This window comes from Fulmarus glacialis, unplaced genomic scaffold, assembly GCF_000690835.1.
Source record: "Fulmarus glacialis isolate BGI_N327 unplaced genomic scaffold, ASM69083v1 scaffold11623, whole genome shotgun sequence".
NCBI lineage: Eukaryota > Metazoa > Chordata > Aves > Procellariiformes > Procellariidae > Fulmarus > Fulmarus glacialis.
Genome location: NW_009203599.1, coordinates 23,201 through 44,459, shown reverse-complemented (window position 1 = coordinate 44,459; position 21,259 = coordinate 23,201). Strand labels below are relative to the sequence as shown.

At 44.6% G+C, this 21,259-nt stretch overlaps 1 protein-coding gene across 1 annotated transcript in view; it reads right to left on the bottom strand.

Annotated features, from left to right (window-relative positions):
• Positions 1-21,259, bottom strand: part of ULK1 (unc-51 like autophagy activating kinase 1) — a 79,987-nt gene that overhangs the window by 36,031 nt on the left and 22,697 nt on the right. Inside the window, exons 5-9 of the mRNA XM_009574698.1 lie at positions 20,046-20,219; positions 18,277-18,350; positions 15,435-15,536; positions 7,377-7,435; positions 3,364-3,446 (exon numbers count right to left, since the gene is read on the bottom strand). Of these exons, the coding sequence (XP_009572993.1) occupies positions 3,364-3,446; positions 7,377-7,435; positions 15,435-15,536; positions 18,277-18,350; positions 20,046-20,219 (492 nt within the window). The remainder of the gene's footprint in view (positions 1-3,363; positions 3,447-7,376; positions 7,436-15,434; positions 15,537-18,276; positions 18,351-20,045; positions 20,220-21,259) is intronic.

Sequence of the window (21,259 nt, the reverse complement as noted above, 5' to 3'; positions counted from 1 at the left end):
AAAGTAGCAACTGGATTTTTTGTTTGTCTGCTTTTTAAACTTAAACAATCCCTCTCTCCCCAGCCCTTCCTTGCCACTGCCATGCCAGGGTCCTGCAGCCAGAGTGCACCGGTCTGGAGCTCAGCACAAAAAGAAGCGATGGAAATCTCTGGCAGGGAAAGCTGGAATCTCACAGATTAGATCTGCTGTGGATGAACAATGTCCCTATTCTTTTCCTGCTGGGAGCTGCTCAGCTGCTGGAGTTTCCTCCTTCTTCTTCAGCCTGCTCCTCTAGAGGGTACCATGCCTCAGCTGAGCTGATTAAACTGAGGGGGTAGAAATGACCATTTCTTTCACTTTTCCCCCTCCCCCCTCCAAACTGCTTATTAGTTGTGCTTGCAAAGCAAGATTTAACAACCTTGCTTGTAATGAAACTTGCAACTCAAAACCCTCCCAGCTTTCCTCTAGATAATCTTGAGATTGCAAAGACCATCAGTTCCTGGTAGAAGAGCAGCTGAGACACACAAGTAGTAAATGAAGTTTCAAGCTTATGTGTTGCTGTTGTGTGAATCAACTAAACTCTGGGGGAGCTCTGTGGAGGGCACTGCACACATCTGCAGGTGGACTACAGAGAGCTTCAGGGCACAAGGAGCAGCAGGACACCCTGCTCCTCTGGGGAAGGTGGCTCAGGAATCATCCCTGACCCAGCAGCACACGTAAATCTCCACCTTACAGAGCACAGGAGGGTAAAGGAACAGTGAACAAAGGCACCGACCATCAGCCAAAGTAGACCTTTTATAAATAGTCTAGGTGAAGACAGCAGCCTATGGTTAGTTTGCCAGTAGGAGGACAAAGCACCTGTCTGCTGGGAGCCATCTAAGGTAAGGGGGAGATCTGCCTCAGACAGGATCTGGAGCTGTGGGACATTAACAGTTTGTGCACAGCTGGCCACAGACAGCAGCTGAAAACATGACAATAGTTGGGCACAGGGAAGTGCTCTCATTTCAGTATTGCTACTATTTTGGCAAGGGGCATCATCTGGAGGTCTCCTGAGGTGACACTAAGGAAAGGAAGAAGGGTCCATTCGGTAGGTGTAGGTCAGAGAGTCTCCGAACCCTCAGGAACATAGAGGAGCTGAAGACCAAGCACCAGCAGACAGCAGGGAAAGGGAAACAGTTGTGTCACAAGCAGGGAGGAAGCTCAGATGCTTCAGGAGAGCGTCAGAGGAGAGGCGGCAGAGGTGGATGAGACCAAGAATACAACTGGATGCTGAGGAAGTGTATTGGTCTAAACAAATCATGGTTCTGGTACTTGCTTTCCTCTCAACTGACAGGAGATATTAGAATACGGCATGGGATGCCACACAGCCATTGAGATCTGCCTTCTGTAAAGCACAAGGAATATCTCAAATATAGGCTTTTGTACAGAATATATTCACAAACCCTCCCTGAGAAACAATTACATCTTACAAGGATGTGCCAATTTGTAGAGAAAAGGATCCTGCATGTGATTAAAGGCAAGCAACAATCTCAGCACAGCAAGATGTGCTGTAACTGTTGTCCTGAGTGAAATCAAAGTATATTATCTCAAATTTCCAAGTGTTAGACACTGACTCATCCAGTCTACTCCCAAGAGGTACAAAAACAGCTTATAGGGGGGCTAAAAAGGTTTACCAGGCTCAATTTCTGACAGCAGGGAAACAGGAACCTTACAAAGATTTTCTTTTGAAATGCACAGCAGCATGATAGAAGAGGTAGAGATCCACAGCCCAGATAGAAGATCTGCAGGGAATAATACTGAGAGGTACTTATATCCAAGTCAGTCTGTCAGTAGCTTCAACAACTCTCTTTTTAAAAGGCTTGTTTTCTCACTTCTGCACCCTAGTAACCAGTAGTCCTTTACATTAAGCACTGGTAATTATGATCAGCCTTGGTTAATCCACATGCTTGCTTTACCAGGTGACACTGTCCCCAGAAAGGCTTTCCTGGTACCTCTAATCCAAAAGAATAAGAGAGGCTGCAAAACAATTTCTCTTCATCAACTAGCATATGCTGCCCAGAAGGAAACATTCCACCTGAGCAGATAAGCAACAAAAAACCAACAGAAAACCAATCCCAAAAACCAGAAATATCAAACCCTTTTACCCCAAGCCTGACTAAAAAGCAATATCCTGAAAACACACAGCAGCACACTTTATTTTCAGTTAAAAAAAGTAATGTCTGTGCAAAAAGCAGAAAGCTCTCTAACCTGCTGTGATACTGCCCACCCGATGCCTAATACAAATCCGTGGGCTTTGGCCCCGCAGTCTTGTTTCAGGAAAACCACTTGAAGAGGCTTGCCCAGCACCAAGCCTTATTCAAACAGAGACTGAGGAGCAAACTTACCCTTCCCACCAGCAGCACTGGCCCATGGAAGCAAAGCTGCTCCCTGCTGTTTTCCTCTACACTCAGAGGAGACACACCACCAGGACCAACTTCCTTGGTGAAAGAGAGTATTCACATCCTGATTTTTACCTGAGACAGGTCTAGACTACCTTTGCCCAAGGGGAAGGGAGATGTAGGGGGAAGAATAAAAGACCACAGAGTTGCCTTTAGATGACCTGATCCTTTCAGGCGCTCTAGGAAAGGTTCCATTTCTGCCTGCTTTCTTCTAGGGCATGGCTTCACTAGAGGTTCTTCAGACCTTTTGGCTCAGCTAGACACATCTGGAAGAGGCTGCCAAACCCAGAAGTGCCTGGCACATAATGATTGTTCTCAGTTTAGAAGGAATTAAGACATCAAAAAAAGAAAAAAGGAAATCTTCATGCCAGCCAAGTCAGGAGACTGAGACACAGGTCTATAGGGAGAGCCAAGAGACTGCCAGCTTGAGCCCTGATGAGAACCAAAACATCCTTCCACAGAAACCTGGAGGAGTGAAGGGTCTGCAAGCAGCTACGGTCTCCTGGCTCGTATCACTGCAGACCCTGAGGAAGGGAGGGTATTGACTGAACTGTTCATTAAATGGGTGCAGCTTGCAGCTTTGGGAAGAAACTATGACAGAGAAAGAACATGGATGCACAAGATACACGTTTCACCTGGTAGCATACTTAACACAACAGAAGTTCAGAGATATTATAAAAGCAGAAGCCAGGAGAACGAATGTAAGTAAGAAACATTTGCTGAAGGTGTGCCAAATCTCTGGGTTTACAAAACTGTACTGGAATCAGCACTGACCTTTCCAGCACATACATTAAAAAACCCAAGATTATGCAGTCTTCCAGGCACAGGTGAAACCCAGGTGTCTGGATGCTTCTCCTAGCAGCAGCCAAAACTATGGAGGTTTGTGCAATGCCATGGCACAAGAGACGACACAGGCAGCAGAACCAAAACTGGAAGGAAGTCTTACCAAAGTCCATACGGTCCTTATGATTACGCTGCAAAAGGCCCAGCAGCAGCTGCCTCAGGTGGCTTGATGTCTCCCTGGGGATGCTAGGATTGAAAACAAAAGCAAAATAAGAGAGACTTACAGTCTACTTAAACTGCTTTTACATAGTCAGGAAGGCAACCTGCAAATGCAAACTCACTTTGTGCCTGCTGGGCTAGGAACATAAGACGAGCTCACTGGAGAGAGGCTGAACAGGAACATCTCTATTTGCATCTCTCTCTGGCTTTTACTCCCCATTGTCATTGTTAAGGCTACAGCTAATCTAGCTTTAGTGGCCTCTCCCATGAGCACCTGCAGATCCTTCCCTTCCATAGTGGTGCCAATGTCATCCCTCTGGTTCTCAGCTAAGTCCGTTCAACATGCAGTATTTTGCACACAATAAACAAAATCTCTTTTACTTGCTCTACTGGGAATAAGGACGTCATTAAAATAAAGCAGTTACCAAGGGGAAGCTTCCAACTATGACATTGGTGGTGAAATGTATCACCAATTACTACCATTTTATTAAGGCATTTCTTTTTCAATGCAGCTTAATGCAAGACTAGCAAGTGACCTTTGTCTATTTGCTTCCTTGATATACAGCATTTATTAATTGAAGGCCACTAAGATGTGAGCAACTGCCACCTGAGCAAGCTAAAATTAGTGCAGCTATTACCCCACTTTCCAGTATAGCTAGGAAGAAAATACTCTTTTCAATGGCCATTGCAGCACAAAAGAGCTAGTAAGTCATTGTGCTCTTCCTCACCCCACAAGCAGATGGGGGAGAGGACAGGGCAGCTCTTCGCAACCCCAGTAGATTGTGAGAAGCAGGGAATAAATGAGCGGATTAAGGCAGGGAAAGCAGAGTTCAGCTCTTGCATAAGTGGATTCAGTTCTGCTGACTTTCCTCTGTAACCAGAAGCACTGTTAGGGGCTGTAGCAGCCAGGGCCTGCCCGGAGCCAGGGCAGAGCTCTCCAATTAAGCGTAGGTGGCTCCAACTCCTTTCAGTACTGACTCTGTTTATCACAGCTGTGGCCAGCATGGCCCCCACGGTCTACCAGGCTTTCCCCTCTCCCCATGCGTGGGTCAGCTGAGGTAATGGCATGTGTGCTCAGCACAGTAATTTTAACTGCACAGAGCCCAAGCCTGCTCAGTAGCACAGCATGTGGCTCGCTCGGGCAGGGCTCCACTTTGCTGGGCTGGCATCACTCACTGCCTTGAAGCCAAGCCTGACTGATGCTGGGAGAAACAACCTTTCCTGCACCATTTCCACCACCTCCACCCCTGACACAGACAGGGTAAAAAAAAGAAGCTGGGACAAAGATACTGGGGGGGGAGGGGGAGGGAAAAGGTGCTAGCTAGCACTAACAGACTCTTGTTCAGTGAAACTAGAGATGTGAGTGAGGCAAGGTGTGTATTTATAGGTTTCAGTACTACCCGGTTATTTTTCTGTGAAGCCCTAGGCCTCGCTGGCTCAGGAATTTGAGCCCAGCAATTCCTAGAACAGAGAATGATGGCAAGCATCCCTCATCCCTGTTTGTACTGGAAGAGCTGCTTTTCCATCCCTGACACTAGAATGGTTTTGTGCGCCTTCCTGGGCCAACAAAGGAAGAGGCCACCAGGACTCCAGAAGGGATGCAGTTAAACTAAGACTCAGTTTGAGCCAAGAAAAAAAACATGATCTCGTCAAAAAAGGTGTGCCTTAGAAGTACACTGCATAACAGAATAACCCAAGCTACCACTGCTAGCAGAGTCTCCTGAAAAATACATTAGTGCTGGAGACCTGCAGTCCTCCACTGTTATCGTCATAATTTATTTATCCATGACACATAAAGCTCTCATCCAAAATGAGTCCATTTCCCAGCAATGACTTTAGCTTTTGTATGGTTTTAAAGCCAAGAAACAGGAAGGTCAAGTAGTAGACCTCAGATGTCACAACACAGACTGAAGACGGTGCAGATTAACAGCCTGTTTGCCTCCTCTTATCTCTCACATCTAAAACTTCAAGCTTTGCTATGCTACCCTACAGTATTATTTTCCAAGGCCATCTTTTTAAACGTAAGTAACAAAACTGCCTCTTTCCCCCCACAATCTAGAATATACTTAGCCATGCAAATCAGCACAATGAATGGTAGCTATTTAGATCAGCACTATTAAAATTGTGAGGCCTTTGTGAAATGGGCTCCCCACCTCAGAATGGCATTTCACCTGTCAGCACCAGCACCAGCCCAGCAGGCAGAGACCGCTGGTGAGCATTTAATAAGCTTTTCTGCCCCACCCCGTTCCCAAGCCAAAACACACCACTTTCCATGGTGATGCCGGAGAGGTGGGTGCCAGCCTGCCTAGCCCCAAGGAGAATGAAACCAAATCCTGGCACCGCTGCAGTCTGAGAAGGAGGTCTCTGGAGTGGTTTCGCGTTTCATCCTGTGTTGGCAGGGCTGGGAGGCAGTTTATTCATGTTTACTCAGGAAACAGCACAGATTTTGGCTCATGTTAAAGAGACAAACTCACTTTGGAAAGCAGGGAACCGGCATTTACACAAAGGCTGCTTCGGATCAGACTTCTAAAGTGAAAAAAACCAACTGGCTTGGATCTAGATTTTGGAGGAATTTGGTAGTTAAAAAGCAGAGATGAGTGAAAATGGTAGATGCACAGTGCGTACCAAGGACTCACAACAAAGGAGAAGGACTAATCCCTACAAGAACAGACATGCTCTCCTCTTACAGCCGAGTTTCATTTGTCCCCTTGCCTGCCTCCTCCTGCATGCACCACAAGCCAAAGCAGCAGCAGGGCTGCGTGATCAACACAAGGAAGCTTATTAACTGTAGGGATTAATTTCTCTCTTAATAAGAGGGACTACCTCAAAGGTGAGCAGCCATGTTTTAGGCTGCATAGGGGAAACAGAAGCTCTACATTCTGCTCACACAGATTACTTGGCTCCAACTATGCGGCAGTGTTTTTGCTTTGAATTGTTTTGTTTGGGTGTTTTACTCCATCACGCCCTCTGGTTCAATCCAGAAGAGCATGCAGATGCCCCAAATTTAATCCTGGTAGAAATTTGCCCCTTCTCCCCAAATCAAAAAAGGAAGTACTTGAAGGGAAATTAAATGCATAGCGCAAGTCATTGATAAGAGCTCTCTAGCTTCTTGACAGTTCCTTCCGTTATATCTCTTGGAGCTGTCTAAACTGATAAGGGAAAAAAAAAATCCACATACAGTGACTCAATGAACTTCCTGCGTATGTGGCTGCATTAGCAGCTCTGCCAAATGGAAACTAACTTTCTGGTTAGAAAACACCTTCCGATTTTTTGATGTATAAAGTTGGAACTCTCTATACCAGGCTGAGGTTTTAAGAGTAGGCATGAGGTTCTGCTTTAAGAGCTCAGAGATCAAAAAGAAAGACCACAGCAACAAAACCAAAATACACTGACAAATCACAGCACTAGGCAACAACCTGAGCAGCTAGGTAACATACACCCCTGTGGGACGAAAGCAGTTATCTTCCCCTTGGAAACCGCACTAGTGTCCACTTCCATCAAGGTTAGAATAATTCCTCCTATTAGGATGGACACAAGCAGTTGCTGTCCCGACACGTGAGAAATGGGAATGTGATCTGCAGCCAGGTATGGCAGGTTACAGGAGAGACTGCAGTTTGGCTGTGCGCATGATCCAAGAATTGCCATGATTTCTTCCCCAATGCTCCCAGCCTCAGGGAAGTGGTATGTGGGACAGGACCACTAGCTGGCTCTTGAAATCACTGAATTTTTGCAATGTGGAAAAGAACTAGTATCTGCGGAGAGAACACCAAGTCTGGCAATCCACTGCTGTCTGACTTTCCCTGGGCCACATCACTGCTGGTTTAAGGAATGGGGGAAGGCAGGTGGCCAAATATTTTACAGTCACCTCCCTGAGTGACAAGCCAGGATCATGCGAGGACAGGTGTAAATACAGAGTAAACAAGTGCACACAAATGGTGACACTGGAAAAATGCTTACTTCGGCATCAGCATCTTGTTTTTCTCATAGAAGAGACGAAGATCCTGTGGGCTGCTGGCCTGCAGAGGAGAAAGAAAACCAGTGTATGAAGCAGTTGACAATGAAGGAAGGGAATTAGCATTTCTATTTCACAGTTACTCTGAAGAGCAGAGAGGCACTTTCCAATTGCTGAACCAGCACAGACAACGAGAACCTGCAGCTTGCTTTAGATTGAAAAGCCAACACTATGCCAGAGTGAAAATACAGTATTTCAGCCTGCGGTCTTTTTGTCCCTGACCTGGTCCTGTCCTGCTCTCCCCTGCCAAGGGCTGAGCTTCATTGCAGTGGGCTCTGATGCGCAGGTCTGAGCTGGCCTAATAGCCTCACCCAGGAGGCTAAATAATTGCAGATATGAGGAGTCCCAAATGATGAATGGCAGCTCCCGCTGAGAACATGGATTAGCGCTGCAGGGCATTTAGAAAAGGGGCAGGGAGCCTGTTGATGGGCAAGGGATCTGTGAAGAGGCCAGGAACATGGGGAAACAGCAACTGAACTAGAATTTTCTACTTTAATTCCAGGAAGCCAGAAGGTCTCAAGCCACAGCTCCTATTTGTGCAGTAAGATACACAACTGCTGGGGATGTTGATGACAAGATCCCAAATTCCGAGAGATGGGATTAAAAAAAAAAAAAGGGCTAGGCACAAGAGATTTACAGCTGAGGTTAAAAATAAAATCGCCAGTATAGAAGCACAGACACATAAAAATCTCACAACGTCATTTCTCCATTTGTTTTTATGCAATGAATAATACAGGGCAGTAAATTAACCCTAGTGTCTCAAGCTTTTCTGCTTAGGCAAAGTCTCTTTATTAAAGGCAGCAGGCTGGCTGGCATGACACAGACACGAAGGCACATATAAACAGGGAAGGAAGATCAGAGAGATTCATCTGCAATCAATTACTGGTGCAGCAGAGTGTGTAGGAAAGTGTGAACAAGGAGGCAACAGGCAGCTTCTCCTGATGTTCAGGGCAGGCTCAAAAAACCCTCGAGCCTTCCACCTACTTCCATTTCTAAATTAGAAGCATTTAAGGTCAATTAAGATGCTTAAAACAGCAAATCAGACAAGCCAATCTGCAGATGGCCATCAAAATACCACTAACACAGCATGGCTGGAAAAGCAGCCACATAAGATGCTGTTTCAACATCACCTACTCCCTCTGGCTGAAGATGAAAATTAAGGATAACTGTGAGAGTTCAGTACAAAACCTCAAGAGAAACCAAAGGGAGAGTCTCAAAAGCTGCTAATATCAATAGACTCATATAGTACTGATCAGAACAGTATTTCTTGCACAGTCTTAGCAACACAAGCTTCACAGCTCTCCTATCAATTTGTACCAGTAAGAGCTACTGGATTCCTCAAAGAAGGAAATAAGAAAGATTTCCTGGTTCTCTGTTCTGCAATAACATATCCTTCGCTGTTCAGACACACAGCAGGGACCCAAACAGGAGGTGCAAAAATACTTTCTTCACAAACCATTAAAATGAATGTTATTCAGCAAAGCACCTTGTTACAGAGATGCCAAACTGCACCAAAGTTTCCAATCACTGCCACTTGATTTGGTTCAGTAAAACTCCGTTTTACACCTTTCCCCCTGCAGATCTTGCCCTGTAATTAGATTCTTAATATTTGGCAAACTTTATTGAGGCAAGCATACACACTGCACCAAATGGCTTGGCCACAACGCTCTGTGTGATGAAAAATATGCCTGACAGACATAACGTACAAGGAGGAACAAATCCACTGCAGGGAAGCGACGTGCTTGCTCACATCAGAGAGATACAAGCCTTGGCTGTTTGCTCTGTTCATTTCCTGTCGCAACAACTCAATTGTTTCACAAATACAATGAAGCTCTGATCTATTTCAAACACTGTTTTGTCAAAAATTTTCCTGGCAATAAAGACAAAGTATATTAAAAGCAGCACACATGCAAAGCCCAGTTCATTAGAGAGGGTTTCTAAGCACTAACTTGGATAGAAACAAAATCCTCAGTAAAGTTCCCTTCCTTTTTGTACAAATTAAAGAGATATCCCTGCAGGGATGTTGTTTGTCCACATTCTGCTGACTCAGTACAATTCCCGCTTGTTCTGCAAGGACCATATCCAGGGTGTCAGGCTCCTAGACACCCAGACCACACTTCCTCACTAGGACTGTCCTCCAGAGCCCACAATTCAAGGCTGGTCTCTGATATAGGTAGTTGCCTGCTGGGGAATAGAGTCATTTTAGTGAGTGCCCAGCACAGACAACTGTGGATCACCATTAATTTGGTAAAACCAACTGCATCTTCACATAACTTCATTATTAATCAACTGAGTCACACAGTTCTGCTCCTAGCAGCAGGCTCCCAGTAACATGCCCACTGCTCTCCTGCTGTTCATTTCATAAAGGACTGGTACCTTTAGCACCTTTGTACCTTTGGCACTTTGCTCACCTCTTCTTTCAATAAACAGTGCTTCTCTGAGAATCACGGAAAAAAAGGAAAAATATTTCTAAGACACTAAAAATGTCATTTGAGTTCCTTCTTCTAGGAAGCTAAGGACTTAATTTGAAGTCTACCTTCCAGGCAGATACACCCTACCCAAGAAAAAACACCAGAAAAAGCACATTTTAGGCACCTAACAACCAGTCCATTCAAAGTACACAGAGCCAGCTGCTACCTGTAGGACAGCATCCATCTGTCAGAAACAGGGATGCAGAATGGACAGCTCAGTGTTCCCCAAGAACAGGAGACACACCAGCAGGCTAATTCATGCCCTTGTTCCCCCTCTCATGTTACTACAGAGCAGCTGCATTAGTGTAACTGGCTCTGGTTTTGTCTGTCCTTTCTATATATAAAGACAATTGGACAAATTCAATCCTGCCACTCTGTTACTTTGTCCTCAGTAGCAGTGGAAATATGTTGAGCCAACAAAGGCATTCAGCGTAACCCTGCCAAATCCCACTCGGTGCTGGCTGCCTGCAAGTGAACTGCACGCGAAAAGCATGCAGGGTGGTGTTTCCAAAAGCACTCAGCACTGGATTTGTTGCGCTTGGGGAAAGGCTGGATGCAAAAGCCCAGCGCTCAGTCAGAAGAGGGCCAGAGACATTCACACCCTCAGCAAACAGCACTGTCTAGTCAACACTTCATAGCAGGTGTATGATATCTGCTCTTTTGTTTGAATCCTTTCCTTTGGGATTCCTGGGGATTTGGAGGTGCAGAGAAGGGATTCAGATATGTTAGAAAGAAAAAAGAAATAAGTAATGATGTTTCTAGCTCAGTAGTTCCAGGAAAAAGCTTGAAAATCTGCTGCAAATACCTTCTGCTTGTGCAGTCTTAACAGTTGATATTTTAAGACTCCCACAATTAAGTGGTTGGCATTCATGGGATCCTGAAAGCACAAGGACCAGAAAACAAACAAACAAAACACCCCCCTAAACCTTTTTCTTTAGCTGTCCATGGATGCTTTTCTCTCCACTCCCAACAGAGCAGGATCAGACCCACAAACACTGGGCCAAAAGCCAATGGCTTACTGTCTACAGCAACAAGTCAATCACTGTGCCCAATTTCAGCAGAGTAACCTACCACCGTCAGGAATACCTGTCCCCCTTGACACAGGACAGCCCAGAGGAACAGCTTTAGGAACAAAAGAGCAGCCTGCATAACAAATAAACCAGGAGTTCAAATTCTGGGTATAAAATCCTCCCTTCCCTAGTCTTCCTCAAGGCCCATTTCACAACGTAGCAGTTGTTGCAAATGATACATAATCCTACTACTTATGCAGGCAGAATTAACCCAGAAATAAAGCAGTGGACTTGGTACACCAAGCTTAGAAATTAATTTTTCACCTAGCAGCTAGCTGGGATGAGAACATATGCAGGCAGGTTAACTCTTTCAGAGCTGCCAGACCAGGCAGCAAAACTTGCACTACCTCTCTTGTCACTTCCCTGCTCCCCGGCTCACTCTCCCGCAGACACAGCACACCATGCCCGTAAAGCAGCTAGGAGAAATTTCACACAGAGGCTCAGACAGCAGACAACCAGGTTTCATGGTCCTTAACAGGATGTGATGTCCAAGTGGACCTGTGCCACTGCCAGAGACAGCTCTGACACAAAGGGCATGTGCTTGGCTGCGTGTCTGCTTACTGAGACCTGCCCAGCTTTTACAGGGGTCACACAACAGAAACCACCACGACCATGAGTGAGATTCCTCCCCCACAAAAAAAAAAAAAAAAAGAGATTGAGGTCATTTAATCATATTTAAAACATCATCAGACAAGGACTAGATTGTTTTTGGAAGATATTTTAGACCTTGTGTATATCTTTTTCTTCTCTGCCTCCAGTTTTGCTTCTGGTTGTCTACACAGCCTACATCACCTCATGGTGGGCACTGGGTCCCAATCTTTTCAGCTCAGGTAAGGACAAGAGAAAACCACTATACTCTCGAGGCACTTCTCAGTACCTGTCAGCAAGACCAGGAAACGCACTGTTCAAGTCCTGTCCTCAGCAACAGAAATGAAGAGATGCAAGTGCAGACCACTTACTAGGTAAGGCAAATTAACAATTCCACATTAATACAGTGCTCAGCAAATCTGTTTATAGGGATTATGAATCCCATTAATCTCATCCCTATGGCAGGCTCACTGTTTTGTTTATGGGCACATTTAATACAAAAAGCTCCTTAAGACAGCTTCACCAGCCATCCTACCAACTGTTCACATCTGAGCGTAAGCAGCTTCTTTCTTGTCTGTGCGCAAGGAGGCAGGGAAGGGACAGGAATGGCTCTGGGAAGTTGCCTTGGGTGACCCAGCTATAGTTAATTTTAACTTTCAGACAGCTAGAAATCATATTCACGCACATACACACATCTCTGTTCTTGATTTACAAGCACTTTCTGGATTGACAGCTGCCTCAGCCTTTCCACACATTTGATCTTTTCTCCATCTAACCCAGCCCCCCGAAGCCCTATTATTTTTAGACAGCTCATTCCTTCTCACTACAGATAACACTGGAGTCCTTTTGGTTTGCATCCCCGTGAAGGTGCCTAATTGGCTCAGGCAGGGAACAGCTAAAGCACACAAATGCAGCATGTTTCATACCACCGTGCTCCAGATTCCCATGGGAATCTCAGCTAGACAGGGGTGAGGGGCTGTCCTTGCCAGTCTGGGAGGGAAGGTGAGGATTTAGCCTGAAGAGGTTAACGTCGGAAATCCAGTTCCTGGCGGCCCTGTACAACTGGGTCTGCTGGTGGCACTACGTGGAATCAGCTTGTTATCTCCCCATCCATTTGTAGATATCCCTCCCAAAAGCACTCATCCCTATTCATGGTCTCCCCACCACCTCTGTCCACTACCCCTCTCTCCTCCTAAAAGCCCTGTAAACAATAGCTTCTCGCCTGCTCAGTGACCATCAGCAAATTCTTACAACACAGTCATGCCAACAAAGAAATAAAGCCAGTTAACCTTTAACTAGCTTCCCAACATCTGCCCTAGAAAGGCTTCTTTCACCTGAAACTTGCAGCTAGAAGGCAATTTGTGACACACATGGTCAAAACAAATAGATGGTGCACAGAGAACCATCTGGGCTGAGCTCTTCTCTCTCCTTGATCAAACAAATCCACACCTGCTACTGCAGCAACAAATGGGGCCTGGCATTTTGCTTCAAAATACAAACCCCAAAAAAGGAAAGGGCATGGGGAAAAATTAAAATAGAGAAACAAGTGACCCCTGTCCCCAGCCCAACAGATGTTGGATATATATGGGAAAGAGAGAAGTTATCCAGTCAGGCAAGCACAAAGCAAGGATCAGGACCCGCTGGGCAGGGACCAAAATGGCCCTTCATTGCCCACCACAAGGCAGGGTATTGCCATGCCTCAACCAGAGGGACACAGGCATACAGGACTGCTCTCACCTCTGTGTGAGCCTGAGGACACACTTATAGGCAGAGAGCTGATGGTTTTCTGACCACCCGCCATTTCAAAACCTTGGCTGGAGAGTTGAATGAAGCTGACTAATACTCAATTTTATGTCCTGTGAAAAGTCTTCTCTAGAAGAACAAATGTTTTCAGAAGAACATTTCTGTGACATGCTTCAATGACCAATGATAAAAGCCACCTAATTCTTTTCAAAGAAATCAGATCCTCCAAGGTTGTGTGTGAGCTACTAAGTGAAGAACTCCTATGATAAAGTCACCATGTTAAGTGGTAACTAAATCATTTGAATGAGTACAGTATCAAGGTGTCTTTAGAGACTAAAAGGCACCAAGTTACAAGACAGAACGAGTGCAAGGTTCTCCTATGCATGCAGAGTCAAAGCTTGCTTTCTCCACCCCCACATTTTTCTCTTAATGCACAAATATTTATTTTCTTTTATCCTAACAGTCATTTTCTCCTCTCAAAAGATACCAACACTGACAACAAGTGGATGCAGCCAGTAAACAGGAGCCATTCAGGAGTTTCAGCGTACTTTGTAGGGGTGTTTATAAAAAAAGAAACATGCAAAGGAAATGAAGTCTTGCTCTAAATACAGAGCAAGCTGGTGGACAGAATATAAAGCACTGGAATGGAAGATTCTTACAGCAGCAGGGAAAAAATTACCCTGAAGGAGGAAAGTGTTCTTGGCTCTAAACAAAACCAAAACATACCATTAGTTTACTTCTGTTTTCTCTTTCCTGCAACAGATTCAGAATTCACTTTATCCTTCCTGATGATGTAACTGCATAAACATTCAAGGTCTTGTGTGAAATTCTAAAGAGCTGTGGAACTGAAGCTCAAAAGGTCCTGCAGTTCATAAAATTTGCCTTGTTACATGAGCATAGCTTCCCTCCCTCCCCCACAAACCGACCTTTTTTTTTTTTGTTTGGGTTGTTTGTTTTTCATTGTTTGGTTTTGGTTTTTTTTTGTCAGGGAGTCAGGATAAAGATGTCAGGACACAGGAAAAGAGGGCCACAGTTCACATTTGCCCTAACTGATCTAAGAAGCTGAAGAGTTGGCATCAGCTGACACATCAGTATGCAAATTTGAGGTTTGGCCTTTTTCCACGGATTAGAGACAAGCTCTACAGAGCTCACACATTAGAGAAGCAAAGAAGTATCAGCAACTCAAGCATCTCTGCTATGCTGTAAGACAGCAAGAAAAAAAACTTGACAAGTACAGTACTTTAAAATAGTGGTTACAAGGGAGAGTCTGCAGATCTCATTCAGCATGGAAGAAGAGTAATACACAGTGTGGCACACTAATGATTGGGAACAAGAAAAATGCACTGAGTCTAGATGAACTCCAGCTATATATAAGCTTAAAAATATGTGAAGTAATCCTGAAGCAACTTGTATAAGACTGATGAATTCTCCATCACTTGAAAACTTAAAATCAGACAATACCTTTCACAAAAGATATGCTCAAGCTCATCCAGAAGTTATGGCATAAATTACAGGGTGGAGTTTTACTGGACTGTGTTATATTTGGAGGGGTTTGGACTTGATGAACATAAACATTTCAGACTGGAAGGGATTGCTGTGAGATGACAGATAAGATCCTTTTGATAAGGTCCTACTTAACTGCTCTGAAAGCAAAGTCAATTTAGCTGCAATACACAAGTTACCACCAAATCATCCCGAACATTAACTTGCAATTAACAATCTTCCTTATTGTCCTTCCATACCTAACAGAATTATAATTATAAATTATACACTGAGTACAGTTGTAAGTAGAAACTGATTTTTTAAGTGTGGGCCTGGAAAAAAAAAACACTGCTTTAACTGATTCATGATAATTTTCTGAAGAGATGACCCTTCCTAAGGATTTATAACCAGGAAATACATTTCACTGAGATACAGCCCAGAGGAGAAGAGTCATGTTCTAGTAACACATCCAGCATTACAACATATAAAGCACCATATTGTCAAGGTGTTGGACAGCCAGACCTCCATGAGGCTGGATCTATAGGAGTTAATATTATAGATGCCAGAAGCTTTAGAGTAAGCAGATTAAAAGGAAAAAAAAAAGAAAAAAGCAAGAGAGAGTGAGAAACATTAGATCTAAGCAACTCACCTGAAAAGGAGCCTTTCCTGTCAGACACTGATAAATGATGGTTCCTATACTCCAGAGGTCAGCTTTGGCATCGTAGTGTTGAGACATAATGACTTCTGGTGCCTTTTTGGGGAGAGAACAGAAATCTGTTTTATAGAAGATGTTGCTTTTTTTTTTTCTTTTTTAGTAGCTGCAAGAAAGAAACAGAAGTCACTATTACGCTTTAAAAACCCTTGAGCTAGATTCTCCAATAACCGTGAAAGATTTGTTCCCGAGAAGACTGTAACACTACCTTGAAAGGGCCGATTCCCTATCTAAGTGGGGGAAGCAGAGACTTTCATTCAGGCAGACAAAAAAATACCCTATGCTCTTTGGCTACTTCGGGCAAACTTATTACTTTCCCTTCTCAGTGTACCATTTTCTGCTGAATCCACCTGTGCTCAGGAGCCTCACTGAAATCGCACAGACAAATCTTCTAAACCAAAGCAAGTAACAGGTAAGTGATCAAGAAAAGCAAAGGCTCACACTGCACAGGTAAGCGCCGGCCTCCATCCTGATCTACATCACTTATGCACTTTCCTTATTTAGCCTAAGATGGCAGCATATTAATTATGCTCCAGAGCCTGCTGCCAAGGTCACAGTTTGGGTTCAAAGGCAGATCTGTGCATTTCAGTCCAACAGCTTGAGCCCTGCTGTGCCTCAGAGTCCAGTTTCTAATCTCACACCATGCCCTCGGTTGCTCCCTCCCAGGCTTGTTCCAGAAGCTGGAGATGGTGCAAGTCCACAAAACCCCGTGGCTCAGGAGGCAGCGTGCCTTAGGAGCAGCAGCAGTAGAAGAGGGACAGAAGGGCAGGCTTGCTAATCCCATGTGTTTGTAACAACAGATTTCATGGCAGCGCTGCCAGCATGGACCAGGATCAATTTTCTAGCTCTGTTAGAAGTAAAGGCCACATGTAGCGGAAAAAAAAAATGGTAGCAAACAAGTTAGGGACAGCCCAAGCTCCTGTCTACAAGGGAAGCAGGCATGACACCAAAAACAAAGCCAAGGAAGCAGGACAAGAACTGCACAAGGAGGTTTCAAGTCTCACGTGACATGGATCATACCAGGGTTCAGACAGAAAACTCATTCTGGTGTGGGTAAAATACCTTTCTTATTTAAAAAAGGAAAATGAAAAGAGCAGCAATGGGCTATGAGCTAAAGCAGGGAATAAGGGCCTGCCTTGCCAGCAGATGTTCCCAGGGCTACTACGCAAGAGCCACAATAGCAGTAGGGACAGACTTCAAACACCCCCTAAATCCCAATTGAACCCTCCCTCCCCATCTTCCTTCAAATCCATCAGTAAACACAGAACAACACAAAACATTCTGAGATTCCTTGTAATGTCCAGAGTTGTTTAAAATAAAAAAATAAAGTAGAAAAAGGTCATCACTAGCTTCCTCCAGCCCTTTCAAAAAATAAGCTGTGTGTTTTCATTTACTTTCACAGGAGACTCTGAAAGAAAAAGTATCACTAAAAATAGACAATTCGGGAAGCTCTCACAAGAGAAAAAAGTTACATCATCTTCACATATAGCATAGTTCAAATAAACATCAGGCTTCAAAAAAAGGGAGAGAGAGGAAGTCTGTTTTGCTTGAGTTAGTACTGTGGAACAGAGTACCAAACACACTACCCCTGTGCAATGCAGCACAGTCCAGCCTAACTCTGCCCAAAGAGTACAGCCAAAAAAAAAAACCACAAACAACCTAGAGTGGATTAGACCATGTTCAAAATCAGGTGCCTACTCCCCCCAGGGCACTTGTAAAAAATTCAACCTAAATCGATCCACGTCATCTTTTCACTTTGAGCTCAGACACCCACATCCCCAGGAACTATTACATGGCTGGCTTCGACGTTTTTATTTTTGCCTGGTTTTGTCATTTTTAATTTCATTGACTTGATGTGACACTGAGATCTTGACTGCTACTATAAGCACAAACAAGAGATCACCTCCTCACATCCTGGTCCCAGAGTGGAAAGTACAAAGGGAGTAAAAGGGATCAGTTTGTTTTTTAAACACATCTGTTTCACAAGCTAGGAAGTCAACCTGGAAGCAGGCGGTTTGGTGAAAGAATTAGTGGGGGGAGAAGGGTTAGGGAGTGGGAATGCGCAAAACGTAAGTTGCAAACAGAAGCAGGTGAGCTCCATTTACACTCCTCTGCTGAACTGTAGAGCAAAGCATACTTAGGAGTAAGTTAGCCAGGATGGCAAAATCTCTGCCTGCATAGGTCCACATATCTGAAGGGATTTTGCAAGACCAAAGAGCTAAAAACAGTTGGAGATTTTACAAAACTGCTGTTAAACAGGGACCTTGCTCCTGATGCTGTGGCCTTAGCAAAAACAACTGCAAAGCCCGAGGTGACAGCAGGCTTGTGGAACCACTCTGTCTCAAAAGGGCCTGCTGAAGCAGTGATTTACTGAGGTTCCTCTCCAAGGAAGCAACACCTCAAATATAGCCAGATGTGTGAAATATCACTCCATCCCTCACTCTTTTGTTGTTGCTTTGCTTGCAGCAGAGGAAATAGATTTCATTTCGCAATGTCTTTAGTGGAAGATGCAATTCCTAGGAGCAGACAGCAATCAATACCCTGTTTTGCTCAGTTTTATTTATCAACAGCTCACCTGAAAGTTAGATGACAACACAGGCACCTGTTGTCCAACATTACCAGCAGCTAGAACTTTATGAATTCTCCCTGTGTAATAGCTGGTTTCTGACAAGTAAATAAAATTTCACCTCTGGGGGAAAGACTAGTGAAAAACAAAGCCTTGCTTCTGGGGGGCAAAGCAAGAACAATACAGAAAAACCTGTAGGCAAAACAGACTTACCATGTACATTGGTGAACCACACAATGTTGCTGCCATCATATTATTCTGCAGATATCGGGCAAACCCGAAGTCAGCTACAAAGAGAAACATAGAGGTAGGTCAGAATCAGACACCAGTTCTTGAGAGCCTGCACCTTCCCCAGTTGATTCCCCCTACTCTTCTTTCACTTCCCATGAATCTTCACAGCAAGTGAAGTATCCCATCTTAACAAGACTTTGATAGCTCTCTTCAGAAGTATTCAGAAGCACAAACTCCCATCCATTTTTCAAAGGATCAATAGTCACTTCTTCCTGTACCCATTTGCCTGCACTCCGAAATGTCAGCTGCTAGAAGCTGGTAACGCACTCTTGACTTCAGTGAGAGCATGCCAGTTCATACTAGCTAGTTCATCTGCTGCTATCTCAACTTTTAATTTGGGGAATTGAAAGTTCCCCTCCATTGAAAAGGCTGCAATGTAACAGACATCCAAGAGAAACCACTACTCACCACTACCCACATTTCTAGACCAGCCCTACTGAAAACAGTCTTGCTCTGTTCCTTTAGAAGAGTTTCAACAATGCTAACCCCAGCACAAGGACAGAAAGCTGAAAGTTCACCTGGTGGCTAGAAAAGCCAGGGACAAGGAATACCAAGATTAATTATCTCTGCAGGTTAACTCAGCATCTGATCATATGATACTTAAAGGTTCTCTCAAGGTTACCAGATATTTCAAGCTAGGAGATCGACACAGCTGTTTACACTGTCATCTGTCACTAATGAATTGGTATGGCTAGCTATTCCCTGGACCATGTACTTCTCAGGGAAGCAGGAGGGAGGAGTTGCAGGGTACATCACACCCAAGAGAAGCCGTGCCCGCAGCCCTCCTGCCTACATCCGCGGCTCCCAGTCACTTCCACCTTCCAGATAACTCTGCACTTCACAAAAAACGCTTCAACCAAATGGGCAGCAATGTTTCAAACTTTTCCACTTAACCTCATTTCTCAGCTGAATGAAAGCATTAACGCTTTCTCCACAGCACAGGGTTCAGGCAAGGAACAGTTTTATCCAATTAGTGTCAGCTTCAGCTCATGAGCTGTAACATAATCAAAAGTCCATGTGTTGAGGGTGATATCATCCAGCACTCATCTCTGAGGGACCACAGGGGATACATGCGCTCTGTAGCTGGATTTCTGGAGCATTTGTCCCAACGACTGGTCCACCTGTGCCACTTGCCTAATGTGCAAAAAGTGCATTTTTTCAAGAAGCAGCTGAGAAGCCTGCTTCTAATTCGGACTGTGGAAACGCCTGCTTTTGGGCGTGCCTGACTCCCACTGTGCTCTCTGAGGCCAGCCAGGAGAGCAGCTAGTTTCAGGCCTTAAGACACCAACATTTGTCTTCAGCTTTTAATAGAATTGAAGTAAAAGTCACAACGGCTGCTCATTTCTTGGTAAGCCTGGAGATTACAAGCCAATTAGGGCAGGCTGGTATTTGTTTTTACCGAGGGAGGCACCATTCAGCTGGAAGTGGAGCAAGGCCTGCTCAATTCTTTTGTGTTAGTCTGTGTCCTGGCAGAGCAGAGAGCTCTTGCTCCTACTGCCTGCAGCCAACTGAAGGTTACATCTAGCAGAGGAACTAAGCGAGGAAGATGAAAAACATTAGGGCATTTTAAAAAGTGCAGCAATTCTTTCCTTCTTCTAGACATTTCCCCAAAGAAAGATTGAGGCTTGCCACTTATTCATCACCAAACTCTCCTGAGAGCACTTAGGGTGACATTTGTAACAGGGTCTTACCGATCTTTATGCGAATGTTGTTGGGATTTGATTTCCTGCCTCCAGCGTAGGAAAGGAGGATATTCTGCGGTTTCAGGTCCCGATGGATGATGCCTTTGCTGTGCAGCATTTTCATGGCACCTGCTATCTGCTGGAGAAAGAGCCTGATGGTGTCTTCGCTAAGTGTCCGCATAGCTAAGAAGGAGGAAAAAAAAATAACCACAGGTGAAAAAATTACAATGCCAGTTCTCTGAAGAGCCCAGAGGGCAGATTCTCCAGAGCAATTAGCCATAATTTGTCATTTTTACTTCCACATACAGTGTTTTTTCTCCACACGCCATTTCTGAATGATTCCTACAGGCAACAAGGGAGAGTATTTGCATTCCCAGCTTATTCTGTGGTCAGGGCTGTTTTCAGCCCCGAGTCTCTTATGGCGAACTCAGGCCAGTGATGGGTGCTGAATTTGGGTTATCAGTTGGGTCCAAAAGTGACATTTGGTGAGGTTTAGGGCTTCCCTCAGCAAGAGCTGCCAGCCAGATCTAGGCAAGCACTAGGCAGGGCCTGCGGCCTGAGGAGTGGGAGGGTCACTACCTTTGAGCTATGGTCCATAGGTGTTGGACACCTAAGGTCAGAGCTTTATCACAAAGACTATGTCTAAAGGTGGAGCTACGAGAAGAGGCAGTTAGGATTAGGATTTATGCCTGCAAGAATCATTAAGACTCATGCTGGGCCTGGAAAGTGTTGGTAGGTTAAATTCAGACAGTCAGTTAGGGTACATGGCCAGCAGGGATCTGTGACTTCGGGGTATGAGTCCAAGCCCAGGCCTAACCCTTGTGCGTCATCACCCACTAGACCAAATCATAATTCTAATCCCAAACCCAGTGTTAGGGTGAACCACGGTCCGATACCTAACAACATACCCCTACCAAACGGCTCCTGCAAACTATTGTCTGACACCCTCCATCTTGCATCCCTCCATCTTGCATCCATAGATACAGCAAGAACGTCTCAGAATGCTTTCATAAGCAAATTTAAAAAAAAAAAAATGAGTAATCAAAATCTGCAAATATGGAACCTCTGAACTGCAGTCTCCTGAGATACAGGCTCCCCAAGGACTGTGGTGTGAAAATAAACATTGAAGGGATTAAAATAATGTTCAACTGGCTCTTCTGATCAGAGATGCGACATTAGCTCTCGTTATTTTAAGAGCTGTATGTATGAAACTCTTGCCAAAG